General features: G+C 34.0%; 1 protein-coding gene across 2 annotated transcripts in view; it reads left to right on the plus strand.

Annotated features, from left to right (window-relative positions):
* The window catches only part of tyn (trynity), a 118721-nt gene extending 95095 nt beyond the window's left edge, over positions 1 to 23626 (plus strand). For both annotated transcript variants that reach the window (XM_067780047.1, XM_067780049.1), the window contains 6 exons: positions 17370 to 18495; positions 18609 to 18784; positions 20316 to 20589; positions 20694 to 20991; positions 21050 to 21168; positions 21261 to 23626. In XM_067780047.1, coding sequence (XP_067636148.1) covers positions 17370 to 18495; positions 18609 to 18784; positions 20316 to 20589; positions 20694 to 20991; positions 21050 to 21168; positions 21261 to 21412 — 2145 coding nt within the window. In that variant the 3' untranslated portion in view covers positions 21413 to 23626. The remainder of the gene's footprint in view (positions 1 to 17369; positions 18496 to 18608; positions 18785 to 20315; positions 20590 to 20693; positions 20992 to 21049; positions 21169 to 21260) is intronic.
* The last annotated feature ends 303 nt before the right edge of the window (positions 23627 to 23929 follow it).

Below are 23929 nucleotides of genomic sequence, written 5' to 3' on the forward strand. Positions count from 1 at the left end.
TTGCTGCAATATTTTCAATAACGCTCCAGTGTACTCACATCGCAGTTGTTGTAATGCAACGAATCGTAAAAAGGCCTATTCACCTACTCAAGAGCTGAGATGTGTCCCACCTTATCAGTTTGAATATGTGACAGCACTTACTTAAAGAGACTTACAACTCAGCGGCTGCTTCACCTGCTCCCTTCTCACAACCCAAAATAATTCCCAAATGGGACCAACCAAGACAGCACCTGACCGCAATACGGCACCAAGTTGAAAACCATCTTGAATTTCATTTACAGAAGCCAATCCTACTAAAAAGACATGGCAAATGTGACTAAAATGCATAGCAAACGAGGCGGTGGAAAGAAGAATCAAAAACAAAAAAAACAAAATTTCAAATTAATTATAGAAAAGAAAATTGTTGTTGCTTATAAATACTTGTACTTGTAGTTGTTTTAGAAAACTAGCATTCAAGTAATGTAAGCCAGCAAAATCTCAGAAGGCAGCGCAGCGACGCACCAAAATTACGCGCACTAGGTCACCTGTTCATACGATTCAACTTGTTGCTTGCCTGCATTTTATTGTTGTAAAAATACTTGTTTTTGTTATTTTTCATTTCAAGTATACCTCGCTTTTAAAACATTGGCTTCCAGCCAGCGAGCAATTCAGTCACAAGCAATACTGAGCTTTAAGCGCAGGCAAAATGGCAAGTGGACAACAACAACAGTAACCTGCAGCAATGCTCAAAGAAGTGCCGTGTTGCATGCGGCATGACGCACTTCATGTGGTGCGACTGTTTGTGTGCTTTGCACTTGCTTGCGCCATTCTTGAGCACCCATTGTGGCAATCAGCAAATGTGGCTTTAGTTTAGTCCGTCGGCGGAAAAATCGAGCGACCATATTTACATTTTTTGCAATTAACTTTCCTATTGAGCCATTTATTAAGCATTCTCAACAAACAGTCCGTCGCAGGTAGTATGGGACGCTTTATATTTTGGCATATTAGACATATTTGTGGCTCTAAACTTTCAATGTTTTCGCTTAAACATTCTTAAAAAGAAAGATGACATTAATTTAAGTTATAACTTTTAATCAAAATTTACCCTCCCTATAGTACGAGCCTTGTCCCTGGTACGAGGGCCGAACTCCATAGGTCCCGACTATGAGGATCATAGGAGGGCGCCGGGTTGTCGATGACTAAGAGCTGCCAACTCAGGAATCCAGGGTTCAATGCGAACCATGAATATTCGATGATTTGCCACCAGGGGATATATTCGGCTATATTTCAACCTAGCCTTCCCAAATATGGGGCCATCTCGGGAAGTATTGATGGCCTTACCACATTTGAGGGGATGTGGCGGTTGGACCACTGAGCCCACGTTGTGAGGCAGGTTGTCGTACGACCAATATGAACAACTCAAGATCTTATGATAATAAGGATAATGAAAAAGGAAGAACGGGGTCACAAGCCAAGAAATACAAAAGCGCTATAAGTGATGCGTGGGACTCAGGGAGCAAAAGTAGTGGAGGATCAATGAACTCCGTGATGGAACAGGGGGAATTCAAACGGAAGAAGTAGAGTGGAGAAGATTACGGAGCAGAGGAAGTAAGAGAGCTCCTTCGAAGAACTATGAAGCAGTAAGAATTGTACAACGCTTAAAAGCAGTAGTCCCTAACAGGCCTCGAGAGTGAGCGCTTGGAATGGGCCCATGAGGCGGTAGAAATAGGTCTAAGGCAGATCGAAAGTTTTTCTGCGAGAAACCCCCGGTACTGCAATTGGTACGAGGAGGACAAAGCTTCGAGCGGCAGAATTATAATTTTATATTGAAGGCGACAAGCCTACTTTCAAGAGGCATAAAGGAACGCAAGGTAGGCCAGCCGCATAAACAAAACAAGTAAGTTCTAGCTGTAGAACAGATGGATGGAACCCAATAATGAGGTTGTAACTACCTCGAAAGCTGCAAGTCAGAGAAATTACTTGAAAAGTGACTATTCGAAAAACGCGATTGTGGAAGTAAAGATAAGCCAAAGGGATGTAATGCTTAGACTCCGACTTTCTGAGAGGGATTAAATGGAGATAACACTAAGACTTCGGCGATACCCTAGAGGATAGGTAATGGGGCGAAGCTGTCAGTGACTGTTGCGCTGGTTGACCATAACAGTTATTTCGGACTGATTACTACTTAAAAGTGCATACCTGTAGAAGGCGAGCTTTTTAGTATAATCATCAAGATGATTTCAGAAGAACCAAGTAAGCCTCTTTCAACCTTTGATTCGGCGGGGTGGTAAAATGGTGTGAATATGATAGCGTGCGACAACATCGCCAGCTTGCGGTGGTTGCAGGAAGTTGTTTAAACCTTAAAAGGCCACACACAAATGCGCAGATTGAGGTGGTGGATAGAGCACAGATTCCCACGATAAGAAAATTCAAAGTATGCATAACATGCGTGATTCGCTGCGCCTTCCGAAAGAAATTGATGATGAGAAAATTGTGCAAATCTCCAAGTAATCGCTGTGTCCCATTTTTCCAATGGACTACTATATATATATACACTTCCTTCAGCTTAGTAATCAATTTGCATTGTCATAGTTGCTATGTTCAGTAGTGGCATTGCAGAAACATTTGCCAGTGTCACATATGTCATTAGCAGACCCACGTCATTCTGGCCGGCACATGCGGTGGACTTCGCCATTAGATATGGTGCGTTTATGCAAATTAAGACACACATACAACTATGTATATGCGCCAACAGTATGAATGACCAACAGCTGGTTGTAACCACTTCAACCGGCGACAGGCCACCAAAAAGCAACTAACCGATAAAAGTAGGTCGAGAGGATGTAAAATGTAAAGAAATAAATGGCATTTCTTGTGTTTTTCGCAATTGTTGTTGCTATTGTTATTCCTCTTGTTATGGTTTTTTATTTTGTCTAACATTGCCGTGTGGCTATGTGAGTGGTGCATGGAAAATTTGTGATTGCTTTTTAAACATTTCTAAGTAAAATTATTCGAGTGAAAAGTGGTATTTTATTGTTAAAGCCTAGCAGGAAGGTAAGGGGTGGAGGCAGTCGGTGTGTAGCGGGAATGAAAGAAAATGCAGTGAATGGCCACAAAGGTGCATAAAAATATTTGAATTGTATAAAATACGCGCCGTTGACAGCTGCTGAAATGTTAAGTATCTACTTGAAAATGTAAGCGAGTTCGTTGCTTAAGTCTTTTCATTTTTTTTAATTTTTGTTTTTTTTTCTGAAGAAAGCTTTTTTCCATAGCTAAGCTGCGTTCAAGCCGTGTTGCTCGAACTCCCGTTAGAGGATATTGATGACATTTTGTGGGTGATCGCTCCTATTGGAAGGGGCGAAGCACTGCCCCAACAACAGCCTTTGCTGTATTGAAAATGTTTCTTTTAGACCTCAGAATTGATTAAAAAGCTATGTTTGCTAATTCTAGATGTATTTATCACCCCTAAGATTATAATAATTTGAATAAAATTGATTCCTTCTACAATGTTTTCATGCCTACACAGAAGCCAGCAGGCTTACTGACACAAGCTTTCGTCTACAAACTTTCCTCTAAAAGCTTTCATAAGCCCAAGCTTAGAGCCTTCAAGAATACATTTGATTTTATTAAACTAGTCTTGGCATACAATACGCATTTGTAAAGCTTTGAGATAAATACAAAGTTGAGCTTTTATTCGATAGCTTTACTCAAACTGCAAAGCCCTGTTTGTTAATTCTTGATATATTCATTACCCAAAAAGTAATAATATTTTAGATTTAATTTATTCTTTCTACGATGTTTTCATGATCACATAAAAGCCGATACGCTTACTTACACAAGCTTTCGCCCGCAAACTTTTCTTTGAAAACTTTCATAGGCCCTTAAGAGTACATTTTGTTGCATTATACTAGTTTTTGTATTCCAAGCGCAGTTGTGAAGCTTAGAGAAAAGCACAATCTTGAGCTTTTGATCAAATGCTTTTTTTAAAAAAATTATTTTTATAGGAAAAGCACTCAACAAATTTTATAATTCTTGACACATCCAAGTGCTTGAGCTCTCTTGTTTAGATGCGCTTAATTTAATTTTTAAAATATTTTTATGCTCAATGAACTCTTGAAGCTTTTTAATTGCCGAAAAAATAAGCTTTGATATGAGAACTTTTTGAGATAAGTTTCAAAGCCTGCCCAAAACGTAATACGTGGAAAGATTATTTTACAATTAAATTTTTGCTAATCAATATATTTGTTAAGCTTAAGGGGTTAGCACACCTGTGAGCTTTCACTCAAATGTTATACTCAAACTTATAACCACAGTAAAAAAAAATTTAACAGGTTTATAAAGCTCTTATTATTCAAAATTTGTATGGAAGTTAATCTATTACAAAATTTTTAAAGCATATCTTTCAAACAAGTTTATAAGTCTTGAATAATGAGCTTTCTGCACAAAGCTTTTTAAACCACTTGTGAGAATTTCAAGCTGAGAAACGGAAAGCTTTAACTTAGCTGAAAATATAAACTTTGGTACACAAAATTTTTAGTAGATTAGCTTCTCTTTCTCAGAGTGAATGAAAATTTTCCTTCTAACAGCATCGTAGAAAGTAATTCGTTACAGCTTTTACATAGATGACCATGAAAGCTTTAATGTGAGAGCTTTTTTGAAGTTAAACTTAAAATTTCTCTAAGGAATGTTTTATGCCAAATTCTGTTTGATTAGGTAGGTATGTAATTTTAAAGGGAATTTCTCTTTTTTTTTTTTGAGTATCTCCATATTTTAAAAAATTTGGCTAATTTTGTATCAGAGAACTTTTATTTATAGAATGCTTTTATTGAATGGATGCCTATTAAAACGTTCAAGTTATTTATTGAATTTCAACAACCCAGCAATATCATTAAAAATTAAAAGCTTCCTCATCACCAAAAAGTCTATAGCATTGCGGAAGCTTTTATATAATAACGCTCGTTTCAATTCTATCGTAATATATTTCAATCTGTTTTTCATTAATTTTATTACCAAATATTATATTTTTACTAGCGCAGCATTATATCGTTATTTTAGTAATTTTATTATTGTTCTTTTTATGGCTTTGTTTATTTCACCCACATTACCCGCACTTTTATTACCTTGACTGTCTTCTTACTTCCACATGCATCCTCACGTTGCTAACTCCCGCTCTAACTTCATTTCTCCTTTACTTAGACAACTAGAAATTGCCACTTTGCACCTTCTTTGCAATCTATTTTTATCATCATTCTATTGCTTACCACCATTTCTTGACCATTAAAACAAGAATTTACGATGGCAATGGAGACGCGATGCATTTACTAAGATATGAAATTTTCCAACAACACTTTGCTTAAATTTTATTTTATGATAGTTGTTGTTGCTGTTGAAATTTTTAAGCTTGCTTGTAAAAGACTTTTTCTTCCTTGTGTTACATGCAAACTGGTTTACGACTTGAGTGGGCGTTGTAAATGGCCAATCTAACGGTGGAATTTGGTTTGAAGCATTTTGAATGGAAATAAATTTGCAGCGGATTTATGATTACAAAAAGTTCAAGAAAAGTTGTATAGCAGATATCTAATTTAATAAATAAATATATGAAAAGAAAGGTTATTTAATTATTATTATTACTAAGCCTGGAAGAGCTGCGACCTTTGTGCAGATCTATTGCGTAAATATTCTTATTTAGTGAGATTATGCTGCTTCACTTTAGCGTGTCATACATTTTCGAAAATCTCGCCGTTTTTCTATGGTATGCTCGGTTAGCTTTAAGGTAAATTAAAAAAAAAAAACATAATAGTAGAGATTTTGGGCTGACTTCAAACTTTCTCTGCTGAAACAACTTTTAGAAAAAATAGAGATTTAAGCTCATTAAAGCTTCAGTAGCTGAATGAATCCCATTTTTCTAAAAAAAAAATGTTATGTCTGAGCTTTTATAATTAACACATCAATTTTTATAAAGGCTTACTAAACAGAAGCTGAATCACATAGCCACTTAGATACTGTAATCAAAACACTTCTTGTAAGAGCTTTTCTGTAAAAAAAAACTATTGGCACAAGTTAATCTTATGGCTAGTAATTTTTTTATAAAAAAGTCAACGTAGAAGCTTTCTATAAAGATAGTCTTATAGTGAAATAAGTTTTCAAAGAAATATTTTATGAAAACAACTTAAAGCTTTGCTGTGCTCAGTGTTCAAAAGCTTAAAGCTCACCTGTTCTAACTAGCAGCACATATCTCCAGAAGAATAACAGAGATAGTTATATATTTTCTGTACTGTACTTATAATTTAGTGCTTTAAAACTTGCAAAATATGACCAATTAAATGGTGCTATGGCAAGGACTCGAGCTACTTTATGCTTATACATATGTTGCTCTTCAATTGTAGAAAAACTAAAATATTTTTCAACAAATCTCTTTTACGGCTTCATTCTGTATTGCGAACGATAGCTCAGACGAACGATTCGCCTCCAAACGGTTTCGTCTAGCAATGGTATACTCTATAATCTTCTAATCTTCCTTCGGACTTTACGTTTCTTACATTATGTTAAACAGGAGGCGAAAGCGATTGCCAAATACACTAGCGATTCGTCTCTGAGGCGAAACGAACGTTCGTTTTGTAATCGAGAATGAGGCGCTAAGCTTTTTACTCTCTGATAATGAGCCTTAAATAATAATACAATTTCTTCTTAGTGCGTGGAACATAAAAAGCTTACGAAAGAGCTTTTTAAAAAAGCTTAGAAGCACTGCAAAAGCTATATTATCTTTGCTACATTTCTTAAATATGTAAAAGATTTTTCGGCTTTCATGAACTAGCATAGATTGATTTTTTAAAGAGCTTTTGTAAAAAGCTCAAACGATTTTTAAACGGTTTACTGAAATCTGTTTATGAAAACGTCTCGGAGTTTTTAATGAGTAGCTTACATGAGCCAATCGTATGCTTTTAAGTACTAGAGCTTTTCTGTACTCTCAAAAACTTTTCCTTAATTTGTAGTTCGTTCAAATGAACGTCGCTCTCGCTAAGCTTTAGTAGAATGTAAAAAATTAAACCACTTCTAAATAGATCGATCAAATTACCCCCCTTAAACTACCAGCTGCTTCAAGGCCAACTCTAAGTATGCGCAACAACAACAATAAGCAAGAAAGCTGCATCCGCCCCATCCTTTTTATCAATTAAATGCCAAATCAAGGAGTAGTGTTTGCAAATTGCTGTTGTAACACTTAAATTTGCAATTACAAAAATAAAATAGCAAAAACAAAATTTTCAATGCTATTCGACATTGTTGCATTTAGAACGCTTGAAATGTTAAAGCTTCTGTATAATTTTGCAACGCCGCAGAAAACTGCTCATCTTCTTCATCGGCAATTGGTAACTTTTTTTCATAGCTCTCTCTCCTCCAACTCCTCAGTCAATTATATTCCACTGCCACTATCATCCTTTGTTCCTCCATCTAAATCGTTCATGCCAAAGCAATTTTGTGGCTCCTGATTTGCATTGAATTGTAATTTTCATTAATAATTTTGTGGTTCTTACAGAAGAACAAGAAAACAACATCGTTATGCTTTGTTCATCACTTGTTAGTTGTTGCTATTGTTATATATATATATTTTTTTTGTATAACATTTATATTACCAAAGGCATTTATGTATATTTATGCGGTCTCATCATCTAGCTCAATTCTTGTTTTTGCATTTTATTGCTGGCGCTTATAATTGGCAAAACTTTACAAGAACAGCGCTGGTATGGCAAAAATAATTGTATGCCATAAAAATAGAATTCAGAGGCAATGTTGGAATGCAAATTGTAGGTCTAGTAGTAAATATGTTAAAGTTTGAAAAAGAAAAAATTAAAGGCATGTATCTACTGATATACATATATTATGTACATACATCCATTTATAGAAATAGTGCATTAAACCGTATCAAGAAACAGAACTGCTCGCTTAACTTGCTACAAATGAAATACTCTGATTTTGAAAACACAAAAATTAAGCCTTTTGGGCACCGCAATCGTCCCGTTTCTTACATTTTTTCGTTTTTTTTTTTTTTTTCAAACATATTTATTAAAAATTGTTTAGAAAATTTAATAAATTTTAAAATTGCGTAAAGATCTTAAAAGTATTTTCCCAAAAAAAACTTATAATCTTTATAAAAAAACATTGTTATCTTTATAACAAAAGTTTTAACTTCCTTTCAACAAAAAAAATTTTTTCCACCAAATTTGCAAAACATATTTCTGTTATTTTATATTTTTGAGCTCAAGGCCGGACAAATAAAACATATTTCTGTAAAAATATTACCAAATTAACTTTCCACAAAAAAGTTCGTAAAAAATGAAATTATTTAAATATGGTTTTATTAAAAAATATTCTAAAATAATTTTTAATTTACAATAAAAATGTTTCGAAGCGAAGAGATAGTTCAAAATATAGAAAAAACTAAAATTATTTCAACAGAAAACTTTAATTCAAATTTAAAAAAAAACTATGGAAAATAATACAATGAACTGTTAAAAAAAAAATATTTAAAATTTACAAATAATAATAATAAACAAATTTTTACTTAAAAATTTGGAAAGTTTAAATATATTTTTCTCCAAAAGAAATTTTAAATTTAAAAAAAATTATTACCAAAATGTAAAAAAATGAAGAAGAAATCTTTGTTACTAACGAATTTTTTATAAGCCAAGTTTACGAATTTAAAAAAACTTAATAAACATTTTTGTTATTTAAAAAAATATTTACAAACTGTTTGCAAAATGATGAGACATGTTTTGATGAGAAAAAAAATTTAAGAATATAATAAAATAATTTAGGAATATATATATATATAAAACCAAAACTTAAGAATATTTTTTTTAACAAAATTAGTCAAATCCTTTTTTTATTAAAGGGATCTCATTTAAAAAAATCCGAAACCAATTCCAAAAATTTTTTATTAATGCAAACAATAGCCTGTTTAACTGTTTTTGTGTCTACTGCAATACATATGTACGTCAAATCTTTTTTTTTAGAAAATAAAAAAAAAATTTTATTAAAAAATTTTAAAAATAATTACTAAACTTGGTAAAAAAAATGTAACAACTAAAAATGAATTAAATATTATGATTATTTTTTTGTTTTTCAAAAAAAAAATTAAAGTTTTAAAAAACAAATTTAAAAAAATTTATAGAAATTTTTTTTTAAATATTATTTAAATTTTTTTTAATAAATTTTTTTATCGAAAAAAGCTTAAATTTCTGGAAAATAAATGAAAGGAGCTAATCTAACAATGAAACCCAAACAAAATTTTATAAATTTTAAAATTATTTCTTGCTTTTGGAAGCTACCAATAATACCCAAACAAATTTTTTTTAATATTTCTTGTTAAAAAAAAAACAATGAAAAATAATTATTAATCTGCCTTGCTAAAAAAAATTTAACAAACAAAAATAAATAAAATTTTATTTTTTTTGAAATTTTAAAACTATTTTTTTTGCTTTTAGAATTTGCCATTATTAGTCTCGATTTTGGCCGTTAGTATTTGGAATAACTAATAAAAAAATAAATGTAAGGTGCGATAACATCCGAAGATATTTTAGGCCGAGCTTCTCTTCTAATTTGCGTCGTGCTCCTTTTAATTTTTCCCTACAAATTGGCGGGACGGGACCTACTTGTTTTATGCCGACTCCGAACAGCATCTGCAAGGCAGATGAGTTTTCACTGAGAGCTTTTCACACTGCCGAGGGGCGACCCCGCTTAGAAACATTTTCATCTAATTGAAAAAACTTGTTTCCAAAATTTTGATGTTGCTTTGCCCGCGGAGTGAACCCAGGATCTTCGGTGCGGTACCTTGGAATAACTAAACTTTTAGTTATTTTTGAATTTACCAATAAAACTAAAATGTTTCAAATTTGTAAAATATATTTTGTTTTTATAAGGAAAATTTTTAAATAATTATTAACCTTCCTTGGAAATAAATAAAACTATTTTTTTTTTTTTCAAGAAAAGCTAAAATTTTCGGAAAAAACCTAACTTAACAATGAAACCTAAACAATTTTTTTTTTATTCAAAAATATTTCTTGAATTTCCTAAAATGGTAAAAGGTTCATTAACAAAATTCGAAAACAGTTGTTTCTACAAACAGTAAATTGGTTAATCGAAACATTTTCAAAAAAATACCGTTCCTAAATTTTTGGAAAAAAAGTATTGGTTTTCTTTACAAAAAGTATTTTATAAAAAAATATTTAAAAAATAATTGTTAAGCTTTTTTGGTAAAAAAAAAAACAAAACTCTACAAATTTTAATAATATTTTTGGCCAAAAAAATTAAGTTTTCAAATAAAATTATTACGAAATAATTTGAAAAAAAAAATTCAAAAGAAGTTTACGAAAGTTTACTACAAGAATAAAAATGACACTGAAGATAGCACAATGCCGAAAACGGTTTGTAACCAAAACAAATCGGAGTTAAGGAAGAATTTATTCATCAATAAATTAAACTTAAATAATTTTAAAAAAAAAAAATTTCATTCGAGTAATTATCTAAATAAAAATGTGTTCGAATAATGCCCAAATCTACATCAAATACTTTTAATGATGTTTTTATCTCTTTTCAAAATTTTTAGTACAGATGGATTCTTAATTTAAGAAAAATTTCTTGTAAGGTTTTATGATTTTCTTTAAAAAATTTTTTAATTAAATGCAATTTTCTTACTTTTATATTTAATTTATTTTTATTACAAATTTAAAAATAATAATTTTCTACAAAAAAGTTAAGAGTTAAAAATTCAAAAAATATTAAAATAAATTTTTTTGTTTAGCGAAATTTTTTTTTTCTTTTTTGTTTTTTTTTTTAATAATTTTAGGTTTTCGTTATACCAAAACAAAATTTTTTGAAATTTTACTTTTGGTTCGCTATATTTTTTTTCTATCTCCACAAACTTCCTTCTCAACTTTTGTATTTTGCTTTGTGCTATTAAAAAAAAAATGTATTTTAGGTAAATATTTCTCACGTTTTTCACAGTTTTAATAGCAACAACTAAAACTATTTTAAACTACATTTACTTAATTTCCCCTAATAATTACAGCAGCCAATTGCAGTGCCACATTTCTAGCGCTCATTCATTAATCAACTAAAGCTCTACATTCATATGTAGCACAAAATAATGATTAATTGTATAGAAAAAAAACAGTTGGTGGCGAAATTTGTGGTGCAACAAGAAAGCAATTTTTAAATGCTCCCAAAGCCTATTTGTTGCAAATGGTGCTCTGGCAGTGGCAGATGCATTGGCCCAGCGGAAGTTTCCAATTTCATTGTTAAAAAAAAGTTTAATAAATTGTATACTCAACAAATTAATCGAGGTTAAAAAGCTTTGAATAGAACTAAACATTCGTACTTAACTGTAAATTTTTATTTTTTTTTCAAATTTGTTGATGATCTTTTTTAGAAATATTGAAGCATAATTCATTTTTAGAGGAACTTCTACTTTAATTGCTTGTCTTTATTTAAATTTTTTGGAATTAATAGGTTGTCGATGAACTGAGTGAGTGGTTTTGAATCAACGCCTGTGATGGGAAATTGAAAGCACTTCTTATTTTTGATACTCTACTATTTTTGTTTTAATATTTACTTCACACCTAGTTTGTTTGAAAACTCTACACTGACCTCGGACGCTTTTTGAATGTTTTAATAATTAATAATTAGTCCACAGCGCCATCTGCTGCCAGCTTTTCTAAAAAAATGGAATTAGTGCTTCTTTGGAGTTCAAAATCTAATTGCGCCGCAAATTCTCAATCATTTATCTAGCCGTTTAATTAATCTTGGAACCTTCACTAATTTTTAATTTAATGTAGCCGTGCTTTGCCCCAAAATAAAAGAAAATTCTTGTACAGTATAACCATCTGTTAGCTTTTGAAATATTCAATGCAGCTTCATCTGCAAAAATCGATTGTATATACACATATACACATTTGACAAAATACAGATTTCAGAAATATTGAAATTTTGCGCGATTCAGTTTTTGTTCTTCGAATTTATATAATTTGTGAAACATCGGCATCTGTTGTTTCTCTTTTGGGGAGAAAATATATTACTGGGCCTCTGTTGTTGGGCTTTATAGCTTATGAAATAAAAACTGACTAATTCGGTCTCAACTTCGCAGTGTGACTCTATATCATAAGGCTTCTGAGACTATCACATTTAAAAAATGGTGCTGAGATCGAAATCGCTACTCAAGCCGTGATTACATTCCAATCAGCCCGTGCTGACTAGCATAAGTTTTGCTTGAGATGAATAAATATTTTTAGGCATTTTCTTTTTGAGCGCATATTGACCAATATCTTTGTTATCGCTTGAGTGTTAGATATAGAGCCCAGTCGAAATAAAGGCCCAAGCGCAGTATAACGGTTTCCAGAGCGGCATAGTAGGGTAGGTCCTATACAACTTTTGTTACTTACCAAGAAGACAAAGTTAATTTTTAATATAAATCCTGCTTTGACACAATTAGTGCAAAATCACAGTAAATCGCAGCGACATGTTCAATCACAGCTCCCATCAAAAGAACCATTAACTGTGCTAGTATGAACAAATGAGCCTGTGATTTAGCTAGCGGCTAAGTAGGAAGGTATGATGCGACAAAGTATCAGTATATGTATGGCAAAGTAAGCGGTAAACCGCGACTACAAAGTCTTCGCCTAATTGACCGTGGCGCTATGCTCCACTGAGTAGCAGCAGATCTGCAATTACCTATCACTAGATGAAGCAGTTAGCTTTTACTGCTACAATTCGCTATTTCCGCTGGCAAATAGAAGTGATGATCTATTCCCAATGTTTCTTTAAATTTCACTCTCAATAAAACCTTACGTATCGCGCATTAAAAGAATATGGTTCTCACACATCCATAAGTAAATTACGACAAAATTATTGCAGTCATTGCGCATCTTGAAGGCTTATTATATAGCGTTCACAATGGAAAATTTGATATTGGTCTTTCCTTCTCACTTAACACATTGATCGATCTGATGAGCTTCCAATTGTCCATTCGCAAATTGACTCATTACGTACACGATACAATGCTCAAGTGTCGAAGGCCTTCATTCATCTTCAAATTCTTTTGCTTCGCAGTTCATTTGTCTTTATGCAGCCGCTTGTCTAGAATTCATAGGTGTGCTTTTCATTCTAATTTAGATCAATGATATGCAGATAAATAGATGTGTGCTCTAGGATTATCATATTACTTTTATACAACTAAATTTTTTTATTTTGTTTATTTTCGCAAATTTCCCATTCGCTAAAACGCGTGGGCCATTTAACTCAATCACAGACAAATTTTTTTCTTCCCTTTTTTAAATGCCCGTTTCAACTTTAAAATCTTGTTTAAATTTGTAATTCTTGGACCATTCAATGAGCTCAGCATCAAAGACACGCCTGCACAGTTCAGAGGATCGTCTTCTTTTTTATTATTTATTGCCATTTTTGTTATTTTTTTTAGTCGTATACTAAGGTGCTTGCGAAAAGGGAGTGTTACTTGTAATATTCGACCTTCGTTGACCTTAATAAGCAATTTTACAAATTGGACTTACAATATGATATGTAATTGTGTATACATACCAATCTCTTCCGCTCTAAAGCCAATCATCATCATTACGCAAAACTCCATGTTTACGTAAAAAAAAACACAAATCGCAGCTTAAGTCTACAAGCCAAATAGTAAAAGCAGCGCTATTGTTCTTAAATTACATTGCAGCCAAATAAATGTTCTCTAAAAGCAATCAATACGGATACAAACAAATATACACATACGAACAAAGCTCTTTCTATTCATTACGTTTAGCTACTAAACAATGTTGCCAACACAAACAGTAAAGATTAACACTTCATTGGTCCGAAGTTGTGATATGTTCTTTTGGTATTTTCAAAGCCATTTACGCATAATAAGGCCGTATAACGGCTCGTAGATGCAGTTAAATACCGCGACTAATACAAACGCAGATGCAAATATATACGTGTATATGAATAGAACGGAAAATCTTGTGATACCAATAAAAAAAGCTACATCGCATCTGAATGTTTGAGTGTTAGTTGTTAGAGAATGTGGCCGCTGGAGGCGAATGGCATAGAAAGCAAGCACCACACATTTACACATATGTATGTATATAGTGGTTGTATTCACTTCTGCCCCTAAAGTCGCTAGTTTTTAATTTTTCAAATTTTTTTCACGTCTCAACTTTTTAATACCTGCGCTAAACGCTTTTTTAAGCAATAGATTAAGTTTGTTGCCAATATGTAACTATTTTTGGGCCACATAAGGTTAAAGCGCTATTTAAGCTTTTGATCAACAGTTTCTTTAATTGAATAAAGATGTACTAAAAAAAATAGCAATTATACTATCGTGACAAGTATGGTTAGGTTAGAGTGGCCACCGGTGCGAGCCCCAGTGCACTTAGGCCCATAAAGGTCCCGTTGCGATACCACGTGGATCTCTCCCCTACTCAAATAAACAGGTCGATTTAGCAAACGTCAGGAATTTCTTAGGTTCCAAGTTAACCAGATCATAAAGATCGTCAAAGAAAGGAGATCCCAGAGATTTCTTCCTATTGTTCCAAAGCGCCGGACAATCGCACAGAAAACGCTTGATTGTTTCTATCTCCTCTTCGTTTTTGCAGCTCCTGCAGTAATCATTATAGGCTATACTTTTCGCAAATAATTTTTTGAAAAAAGCTCCCAACGGACGGCGCTATGCTTAAGGCGGAAAATGCTTTCGAAATGCTTTATACAAAAGTAAGCTTCGACAAGTATCGCTCTTTACGAATGTGGTTATGCTTTTCTCTCTGTTTTTCTTTCTATTCAGCACCATCATTTGTAGCTCTCTTTCACTTAATTTTCCTATTTCGCTCACTTTTTTCTTTTGGCTACTTCTTCTTGTAACAGTTTTTCTCTTTCCTTCTTTTTTCATCTTATGTTTGTTTTTCATTTTTCTATTGTTCTCTTTCTTATCTTCTTTTCTAGCTCTTTCTCTTTTGCTCTTTGCTTTTCTGTATTTTTTATTTATTAGTCTACAATTTTAAAATTTATACAGACTAAAATGTTCAATGCGATATAAACAACACATCATTTATTCTTTTTCCTTGTTATTTGAGTAAAAGCTTCTGAACCTCAATCATTAAATTTTTCAAAAAACGACATGCATACAATATTTTTTTTTAAACAGAGCTTTAAGAGCTTTTGTGTTGTAGCAGAGATTAATCTTAAAAGCTTATAACTTCATCTTCACAAACTTTGGTGCTTTATTTATTCTGAAACAATTTGAACTAAGTAAGGAAGCATTTGTACATCAAAAACTTTCAAGTTTTAATGATAATTGTCCATTTGCAGCGAAAATGTTTCCATTTTTCCGAAAACTTAGAACTTCCTAAGCTCTCAAACGTTAGAGAGAATTTCATCGGACAGAGCTTTTATAAAACTTGAATGTAAAATGTAAGTGGATAACGGAAGTTTCGAATTCATTTTGTAAATTCAGAAAATTAAGCAGAGCTTATCTTTTGAACTTTCACTGTAGAAATAAAGCATTAACTTTCAGCGTCCGACAGGACTTTCTTGTAAAACGATACAAAATTTAGTAAAATTATCGCAAAGCAAGCAAACTGCATACGGCTTTTAACATAATGCAAGAAGCAAAAGCTCCAAAGGCAGAGCTTTTAGTCTCTCAAATTTATAAAACTAATCAATCATAAAAGCTAAGCTAGCTGCAGGTATAAGACTGGACCTTTTAGAAAGTATTCATGTGTGTCTCAAAGAATCAAGCTTTAAAGCTCTTCCTCGAGCTTTCAGCTTATATTTCACGTTTTATCACTTATGCGGCTTAGCTCTGAAGCTTTCAGCTGAGCTTTGAACTTGTGGCGCAAGGCAGCTGAATTCATGTCATCCGCATGTTTACGGCAACAGCTGAGCTCCGCTGTCAGTAGGTTCTCAATAACCTCGAGCTAACCCGCATCACATCTCTCACGTTTCATAAGCCGCTTTAAGTTGCAACAAAAAAAATTTGAAATATGCCACAATATGTTGCAAGCTTTTGATTACATAGAGGCACACAAACGTGCATGCAAATCGTCTCCTTTTCGCGCACACATACATTCATACATTTGTATGTAAACTCGTCATTTCAAATTCAATCTCAATCATCTGCAACGCGAGGCTGCTAAAGTCGTGGCCTCAGTTGTTGCCGTTTATTTTTGCGGCTAGTTTTGCCGTTATATGGAATAACTGCAACACAACTTTGTCATTGAAAAAGAAAAGTTTATGATCGCTGCAGGCAAGCGCAGCTGAGCGTTGGAAAATCCAACTAAACTGGCTTGAAAATTTAATAAAACCATAGAGAAGAAGAAGAATACAAGAAGACCACCAGTGATAATTTCTGAGATATGTATTCGTTTTGTTGCTTGTTGAAGTTGTTGGGTTAGTTAGAGCTTTGTCTGACACAATGTGATGAGTTCTGATTTAAAGTGAATGCCAAAAACAAGAAAAAAATGTTAATCAATTTACAAAAGTTTGAACTGACACGTCTCCCTCTTGACCATAGTCATCCTTTGGCAATTTACAAAGCCCACTCCCACACCCATTCTCACTCCCCTTCTTACTCATACTCTCAGTATCATTCCCATTCCCACTACCTCCCCCACCGCAATTTCTTCAGGTATGGAGTCTCTATATCAAATGAAATTTATATCGGCTATAAAAATTCCTTCTTTCCGATCTCGACTATGCCGATTTCGGAAGGAATCTTAGAGATATTGAAAGAAGAAACAAGAGGACTTGTCTTATTTGAATCTCTATCCAGAAACGAAAATCTCGGTAGTGGTCAATATTCTGTTGCAGATGAAGGACTTAGTTTATGATGAGTTTAGAACATCCCCTAAAGTAGAGATCTGAAAAACTTCAGCGACATTCAAAAGCATGTTAACTTCTCGGCTTTGAAGATGACTTGGATTTCATAATAAAAATTTGGAGTAGAACTTCTTGAGGCAGAAAAGTACTAGAAGAGATACCAGAAGAATCTGACTTTCACTAATCTTTAAATCCGGTTTCCGGACGTTGAGGACATAAGAGTCGGCAAAAGGGTTTCCCTGCTATCTTTGATGCCTTAGAGGACATTCGATTTTAATTTCCCGCGCTAGGAGGCAACTCAGTTGACAAGGATTGCTTTATGATCCAGATTAAGATCAATAGATGAATATCTCTTAAAGTTTATTACCGAAGCTTCCATCCACACATGGCCATGACATTGCTCGTAAAAGTTATCACCAAAAAATATTAAATAGACTCCAAACATACTAAATATTTCTACCTATTCCAGGAGCATATTTCTAAGTGCTGTATTAGTCCATCTTCATCAGCGCTTTTTCTTCTCTTTCCAGATGCGACTGTTTCACCATCATAATCGACCAATCATGTCCGCCTTGACGATGTCGTCCGCGAACAATCGCTTTGCATTCATACTCTGCCTAGCCGTTGCACTACTGCCCAGTCCTAGCTTGGCGCGCATGGCTTTCGAAAAGCTCACAGACCTCGACTTCGCTGGCACTACATATTACAGCGTTAAAAATCTCTCCCTGTACGAATGTCAGGGTTGGTGTCGTGAAGAGGCTGACTGTCAAGCGGCTGCTTTCAGTTTTGTTGTCAACCCCTTGTCACCATCGCAAGAGACACATTGTCAGCTTCAAAATGACTCGTCCGCACATAATCCATCTGCGGCGCCGCAACGCTCCGCCAACATGTACTATATGGTAAAGTTGCAGCTGCGTAGCGAAAATGTTTGTCATCGGCCGTGGGCGTTCGAGCGTGTGCCCAACAAGGTGATACGCGGTCTTGATAATGCGCTCATCTATACAAGCACCAAGGAAGCCTGCCTGTCAGCGTGTCTTAATGAGAAACGTTTCGTTTGTCGCTCCGTCGAATATGATTACAATAATATGAAATGTGTCTTAAGTGATTCGGATCGACGCAGCTCAGGACAATTTGTACAACTCGTTGATGCACAAGGCACTGATTACTTTGAGAATTTGTGCTTGAAGCCAGCTCAGGCATGTAAGAATAATCGTTCATTTGCGGTGGCGCGCGTGGGTGTGTCCGAAGAAAAGGTTGCACAATATGTAGGGCTACATTACTACACAGACAAAGAGCTGCAAGTGACTTCAGAGTCGGCATGTCGTTTGGCTTGTGAAATCGAGACAGAGTTCTTGTGCCGTTCATTTTTGTATCTGGGACAGCCACAGGGTGCGCTATACAATTGTCGCTTATTCCACTTAGACCACAAGACTCTACCAGATGGTCCGTCAACCTATTTGAATCACGAACGGCCATTGATTGATCATGGCGAACCGATTGGACAATACTTTGAGAATGCTTGTGAGAAGACTCCACCTGGCGCATTAGACAAATTGGATACATTGCCCGTGAGCTTGGATACTACCGAAGATCCCAATTTGCTCAATATTACAAGAACGGATGTGAATTGCGATAAGACTGGAACCTGCTATGATGGTGAGTTGAAGAGAAGAACGAATAGGGTTTCCATTTTGGCAGCTCCGTTCTCACTTTTTTTAGCATTTCGTTGTCATAATCCAAACCTTAAAATAATTTTTCTTTCTCCACAGTGTCCGTTCACTGCAAGGATACTCGCATCGCGGTTCAAGTTCGAACCAATAAGCCATTCAATGGACGTATCTATGCGCTTGGACGTTCCGAGACTTGCAATATTGATGTCATCAACTCGGATGCCTTCCGTTTGGATCTTACCATGGCCGGACAGGATTGTAATACGCAAAGTGTGGTGAGTACAAATTGGAAGCAGAGACAGGTGACGAATTATTATTACGTGTTCCGCTGACTCGTTGAAACTGCAGAGTGGTGATCTAGACAATGTTATAGATTGGTGCCAGAAAAATATGCTTCCCTTAAATATTAAAAAATGTTCCCATGTCTCTTATTCCAAATCCCGCTCTCCTATCCCTACTTCATATTATATTACAGGATCACAACTAAGCATTGTTTCTAAAATCACTGATCTTGGGGTGGTCTTTGACTCGAAATTCTCTTTTCAAAGCCATCTTAATTATATTACAGCTAAGTCTTACTCTATGCTGGCTTTTGTCAGACGTTTCAGCTCTGATTTCTCTGATCCGTATACCTTAAAAACTCTTTTTACCTCACTGGTGCACTCGGGACTTGAATATTCTGTTATTATTTGGAGTCCGTATTATTCCTGTCATATAAGTCGTTTGGAGAGAGTTCAGAAAGTCTTTATAAAGTACGCTCTGCGCCACATTCATTTTGACCTTCCTGTTCCGGCTTATGAATCTAGATGTATATATTGATCTCAAGACATTAAATTGTAGGAGAACCTTCCTATCTCTCACTTTCATTTTTAATTTAATATCTGGGGTGGTTGACTGCCCCATTTTGTTTGAACGTATATTCTTTCTTATTCCAATATTTGTTTAAGGAATCATGCCACATTTTACTTTGGGCTGGCGAGGACCAGTTATGCGGCCAATGCGCCTGTTGTTAGAGCTCTTAAAGAGTTTAACTTGCTCCCAAATTCTTCAGTTTTGGACTTCTACTTTGAAAAAAGATTTAAAATGCTACTAAATGACCTGTTAACTTAGTTCGTAGTCTATCTTTACCTGTAACTAGTCTCGTATTATTATTATTATTATTATTATTATTGAATGAAAGATAACGGTACTCTGGTGTCTTTGGTCAAAACGTTGTTTTACAAGTTGATCTTCCTCTTTCAACTTAATTAGTCGAAAGTTGCTAACATGGTTATACTACCCAACAAATGGAGCCCCATGAAAGAGACCAACTACATCCTATGCTCGTACTCGCAGTTAGTTTACTCATCTGATATGATCGACCTGAAAGACATTAATAGCGAGGGATCCCTAGCTCACGTAGCGCGCGTAGTGTCCAACAGAATCTTTTGAGCCCAGTGGCAATTTCGAAGCCCATTGACTTTTCACCTCCCTGTTTAAAGTATGTCTGGGTCGAAAAATTCAGACGGTTAGAAAAAAGCCGTATTTTCAGTGCAACTTCTAATAATATGTTTAGGTGAGAGGGGCCTAGATGGTCTTTCCGAGCTTTTCGTTTTCCTAGCAGCTTATATGATTTCTAAGTTCCGACTTAAAAGAGTCGAAACTACCAGCATACATGCCCTCAGACCTTATATCAATTAATTATGACTTCTTATATCCCCTTTAAGATGTATTATTTTCCAAGATTAATCGAATCTTTTCAATCCAATGGCGATTTCGAGGGCAATTGGCTTTCACCCTTTTCTCTAACTTCCATTGTTTTTACAGACCGGCGTCTATTCGAACACAGTGGTCTTGCAGCATCATAGCGTTGTGATGACCAAAGCCGATAAAATCTACAAAGTCAAATGCACATATGATATGAGCTCAAAGAACATTACATTCGGCATGATGCCAATACGTGATCCAGAAATGATACACATAAACTCTTCACCAGAAGCACCACCACCAAGAATTCGCATACTTGATACACGTCAACGCGAAGTGGAGACTGTGCGCATTGGAGATCGTCTTAACTTCCGCATCGAAATACCAGAAGACAGTAAGCGAAAAGGCTTTTACTCAAAGGCGCTCACAACGTCCAATAAAGATAGATTACTAATTTATTTTCTTTCTTTACTTTCATCCCATTTGATTTTGCTCAAGCTCCTTACGGTATATTCGCACGTTCCTGCGTGGCTATGGCCAAGGATGCACGCACCAGCTTTAAAATCATCGACGACGATGGTTGTCCTACCGATCCGACAATCTTCCCTGGCTTCACTGCCGATGGCAATGCATTGCAATCAACCTATGAAGCTTTCCGTTTCACCGAAAGTTATGGTGTTATCTTCCAATGTAATGTTAAATATTGTTTGGGACCATGCGAACCGGCTGTATGCGAATGGAATATGGAATCATTTGAATCGCTGGGTAGGCGACGTCGTCGTCGCGCTGTGGAGAGGTAAGTGGAAGTGGGCTTGGAATTGGCGGTTTTGAACTTGTTTTTTGTTTTTCGTTAGCAATGAGACCAAGGAGGCTGATGATGATATGAATATTTCGCAAGAAATTCTGGTTTTAGACTTTGGCGATGAAAAGCGTGAGTTCTTCAAAGCGGATCCAAGCGCAGACTTTGCCAAAGGTACGTTTTCATAAATCTCTCGAAAGCTTACATCAAGCTTACGAACTATCACTTTTTCTTTTCTAACATTTTCTATCTCTATTGTTCTCCAGATAAGACTGTCACCATCATTGAGCCCTGCCCAACGAAGACTTCCGTGCTGGCGCTCGCTGTCACATGTGCGCTAATGATTTTACTTTACATTTCGACGTTGTTCTGTTATTATATGAAAAAATGGATGCAACCTCATAAAATCGTAGCATAAAAATTTAGAACGCACTAATACACATCCACTCAGACTCAAACACATACACACAATATATACTAAACTCATACACCAATTGAAAAAAACATTAACTAAATTTCAAAAAACCATGGAACTAGGGGTTAAAAGTGAAAATAACTTAATTTTTTCGAAAAATATTTTTAAAGGTGTTCTTTATACAAAATTATAAATTTTTTTTTTTCTTCAAAATAATTTTGAAAAATCTTAGTAAAAAAGCAGGAAACTTAGTAATTTAAGTTTTATCTTTAAATAAAAATAACAAAGAATAATGCATTTCATATTATTAAGCTTAGCAAGAGTCTATGAAAAAAATTTAAAAGCTGCTTTCTGCTCAAAAGCTAGTGTAGAAAGCTTAAAAGCTTAAATGAGCTTTGCATTTCGGCTGGCGCATGCAAAGAACTATGCAATAGTGACTTATTAACAACTATGTAGTATGTATTTAGTTTTAGTATAATCATATAAAAGCTCTTAAGCCTAAAAGCTTAGTGGCTTAGAGCATTTGTATGTTGGCAATGTTAGTCTTAAACTTAATATGTTATGCTAAACGTTTAATAATTATAGAACTATTTTTTTTTTAATATACTATGAAGCGCAATAGCTTTTAAATAGCTTAGAGAGTAATCAAAAAACTTTTCATTTCAGCACAAAGAATAGCAGAGCTTCACTAAAACAGCGCACGGAATTACTCGAAAGTACTACAAAATAAATTTCATATACTTTTGATTACAAAATTTACGCTGTTGATCAACAAAGCTTTCAGCAACAATTTAAAAGCGACTTAAGAGCTGGGAAATTTGTTTGAGTTCGAACAAGCTACATATTAAACAAAGCTTTCAAGCTTTGAAATAAGTTGTGCTCGATTTTATGGCCAAAATTTTCCCTGTGAGCTTTCAAAGGCTTTCGCAACTTCTAAAGCGTTATAAAAGCTTTGAAAGTGTTAAGAAATCTATTGCGCCTGGGAAACCTTTAGAATGAGTATCTGCAATTAAAGCTGTTAACAAACTAAATTGTAATGCTCCCAGACTCATTTCCTTATTTAGAAATAAAAAAAGTAAAAATATTTTTTGTTTGAAAAGCAAGTCTTTGAAAAATGTTGCGAAGCTTTCAAAAAAAAGGTGGCAATTACTTGGAAATCGTACTTTTTTAAACTTACTCTTCTATTTTTTTTTTTTGGAATGAAAAAGCCCCATTTTCCTTATATCCCGCAGCAAAGAAAGCTCTATTGGAAGCTAGCTGTGCTCGAGTGGAAGCTCTGCCGAACGCGCGGTTACTATTTTTTTTTAATAAACGCCTTTTTATGGCGAGAAAGTTTTTAGAACAACACGTGTTAAGTATAAACTTCTTTTTACCATCAAATCTCATTTTCTTAACTCTAATTTTGTTTAGTATTTATCTAAAGCTTAAAACACCTTTCATTCAGGCTCACTTTCTATGAGGTTCCGAAATCTATGTGTAAGATTTTTTTTTCTAACGTCAAAATTGAGTTTCGGAATCTAATTATAGAGATTGAGCTTAAACTAAGAAACATTTTTTTAAATAAAAAAATTATTTAATTTTTTATATTGCAATATTTATATGCAATATTCATGCTTATACTATCTTGTTTTTTTATCTAAATATATTTAATAATTAATAAAAAAAATATATATATTTAAACTAAAATTAAAATATAAAAAATTAATTACTTAAAAAATAAAAACTGTGCTTATTTATATCACAATCATAAAACAAAGGAAAGATAAGTGAAAAATTTTAGAAAATTATTAAATTTAAGCTATTTAAATTTAATACAAAAACAAAAAAATCGAACTCAAAACAACGCTATTAACACTTATCCTAAATTTTTATGTGGAATGTTTGATAATCTTTAAAAATGTTCAATTACTCAAATTTTGTAAATAAGTACATATTAAAAAAAAAAAAAACAAATATTGAAAGATTAATTTAGTTTTTTTATAATAACTAACTGAGCTTATATACGGACAAAAATAAAAATAGTCTACGTTGTATTTCATCGTCAAAGAAATATGCGCCAGCGCTGATTTTTTATAGGCATACTTACATACCCATAAACAAAATAGTAGATATTATTTAACTTTTATAAAGCGAAAATAAAAAAAATGTAATAGGCAAAGCTTATACTTAAAAATAGTTTTGAAAAATAAAGTGAACTTTTATAGAAATAAATTAAAATATTAGTCTTTTTTTATTTAACCAGGGCGTTCCCTTACTCTGTAGAGTGATGCGAAAGAAATTAAGGGAACTCGGATTGCACGTATTGTTTATACCATATGCAAAACTACGAGAGCATCCCCTTGTTGAGTTCTAGCATCAGTTCGAAGCGTCCATATAGGGGTGTTGAAAATAAAAACCAGTCTTTGATTAACTACTCTAGAGCAACAATAGCAGCGAAAAATGTGCGCTTTAAGCCGGAGTCATTGGTGCCGTATGTCGTATCGCTGTATCCGTATCCCCAACGTAATCAGCTGTTTATCG

This window comes from Eurosta solidaginis, chromosome 4 (genome assembly GCF_040869045.1).
Source record: "Eurosta solidaginis isolate ZX-2024a chromosome 4, ASM4086904v1, whole genome shotgun sequence".
Lineage (NCBI taxonomy): Eukaryota > Metazoa > Arthropoda > Insecta > Diptera > Tephritidae > Eurosta > Eurosta solidaginis.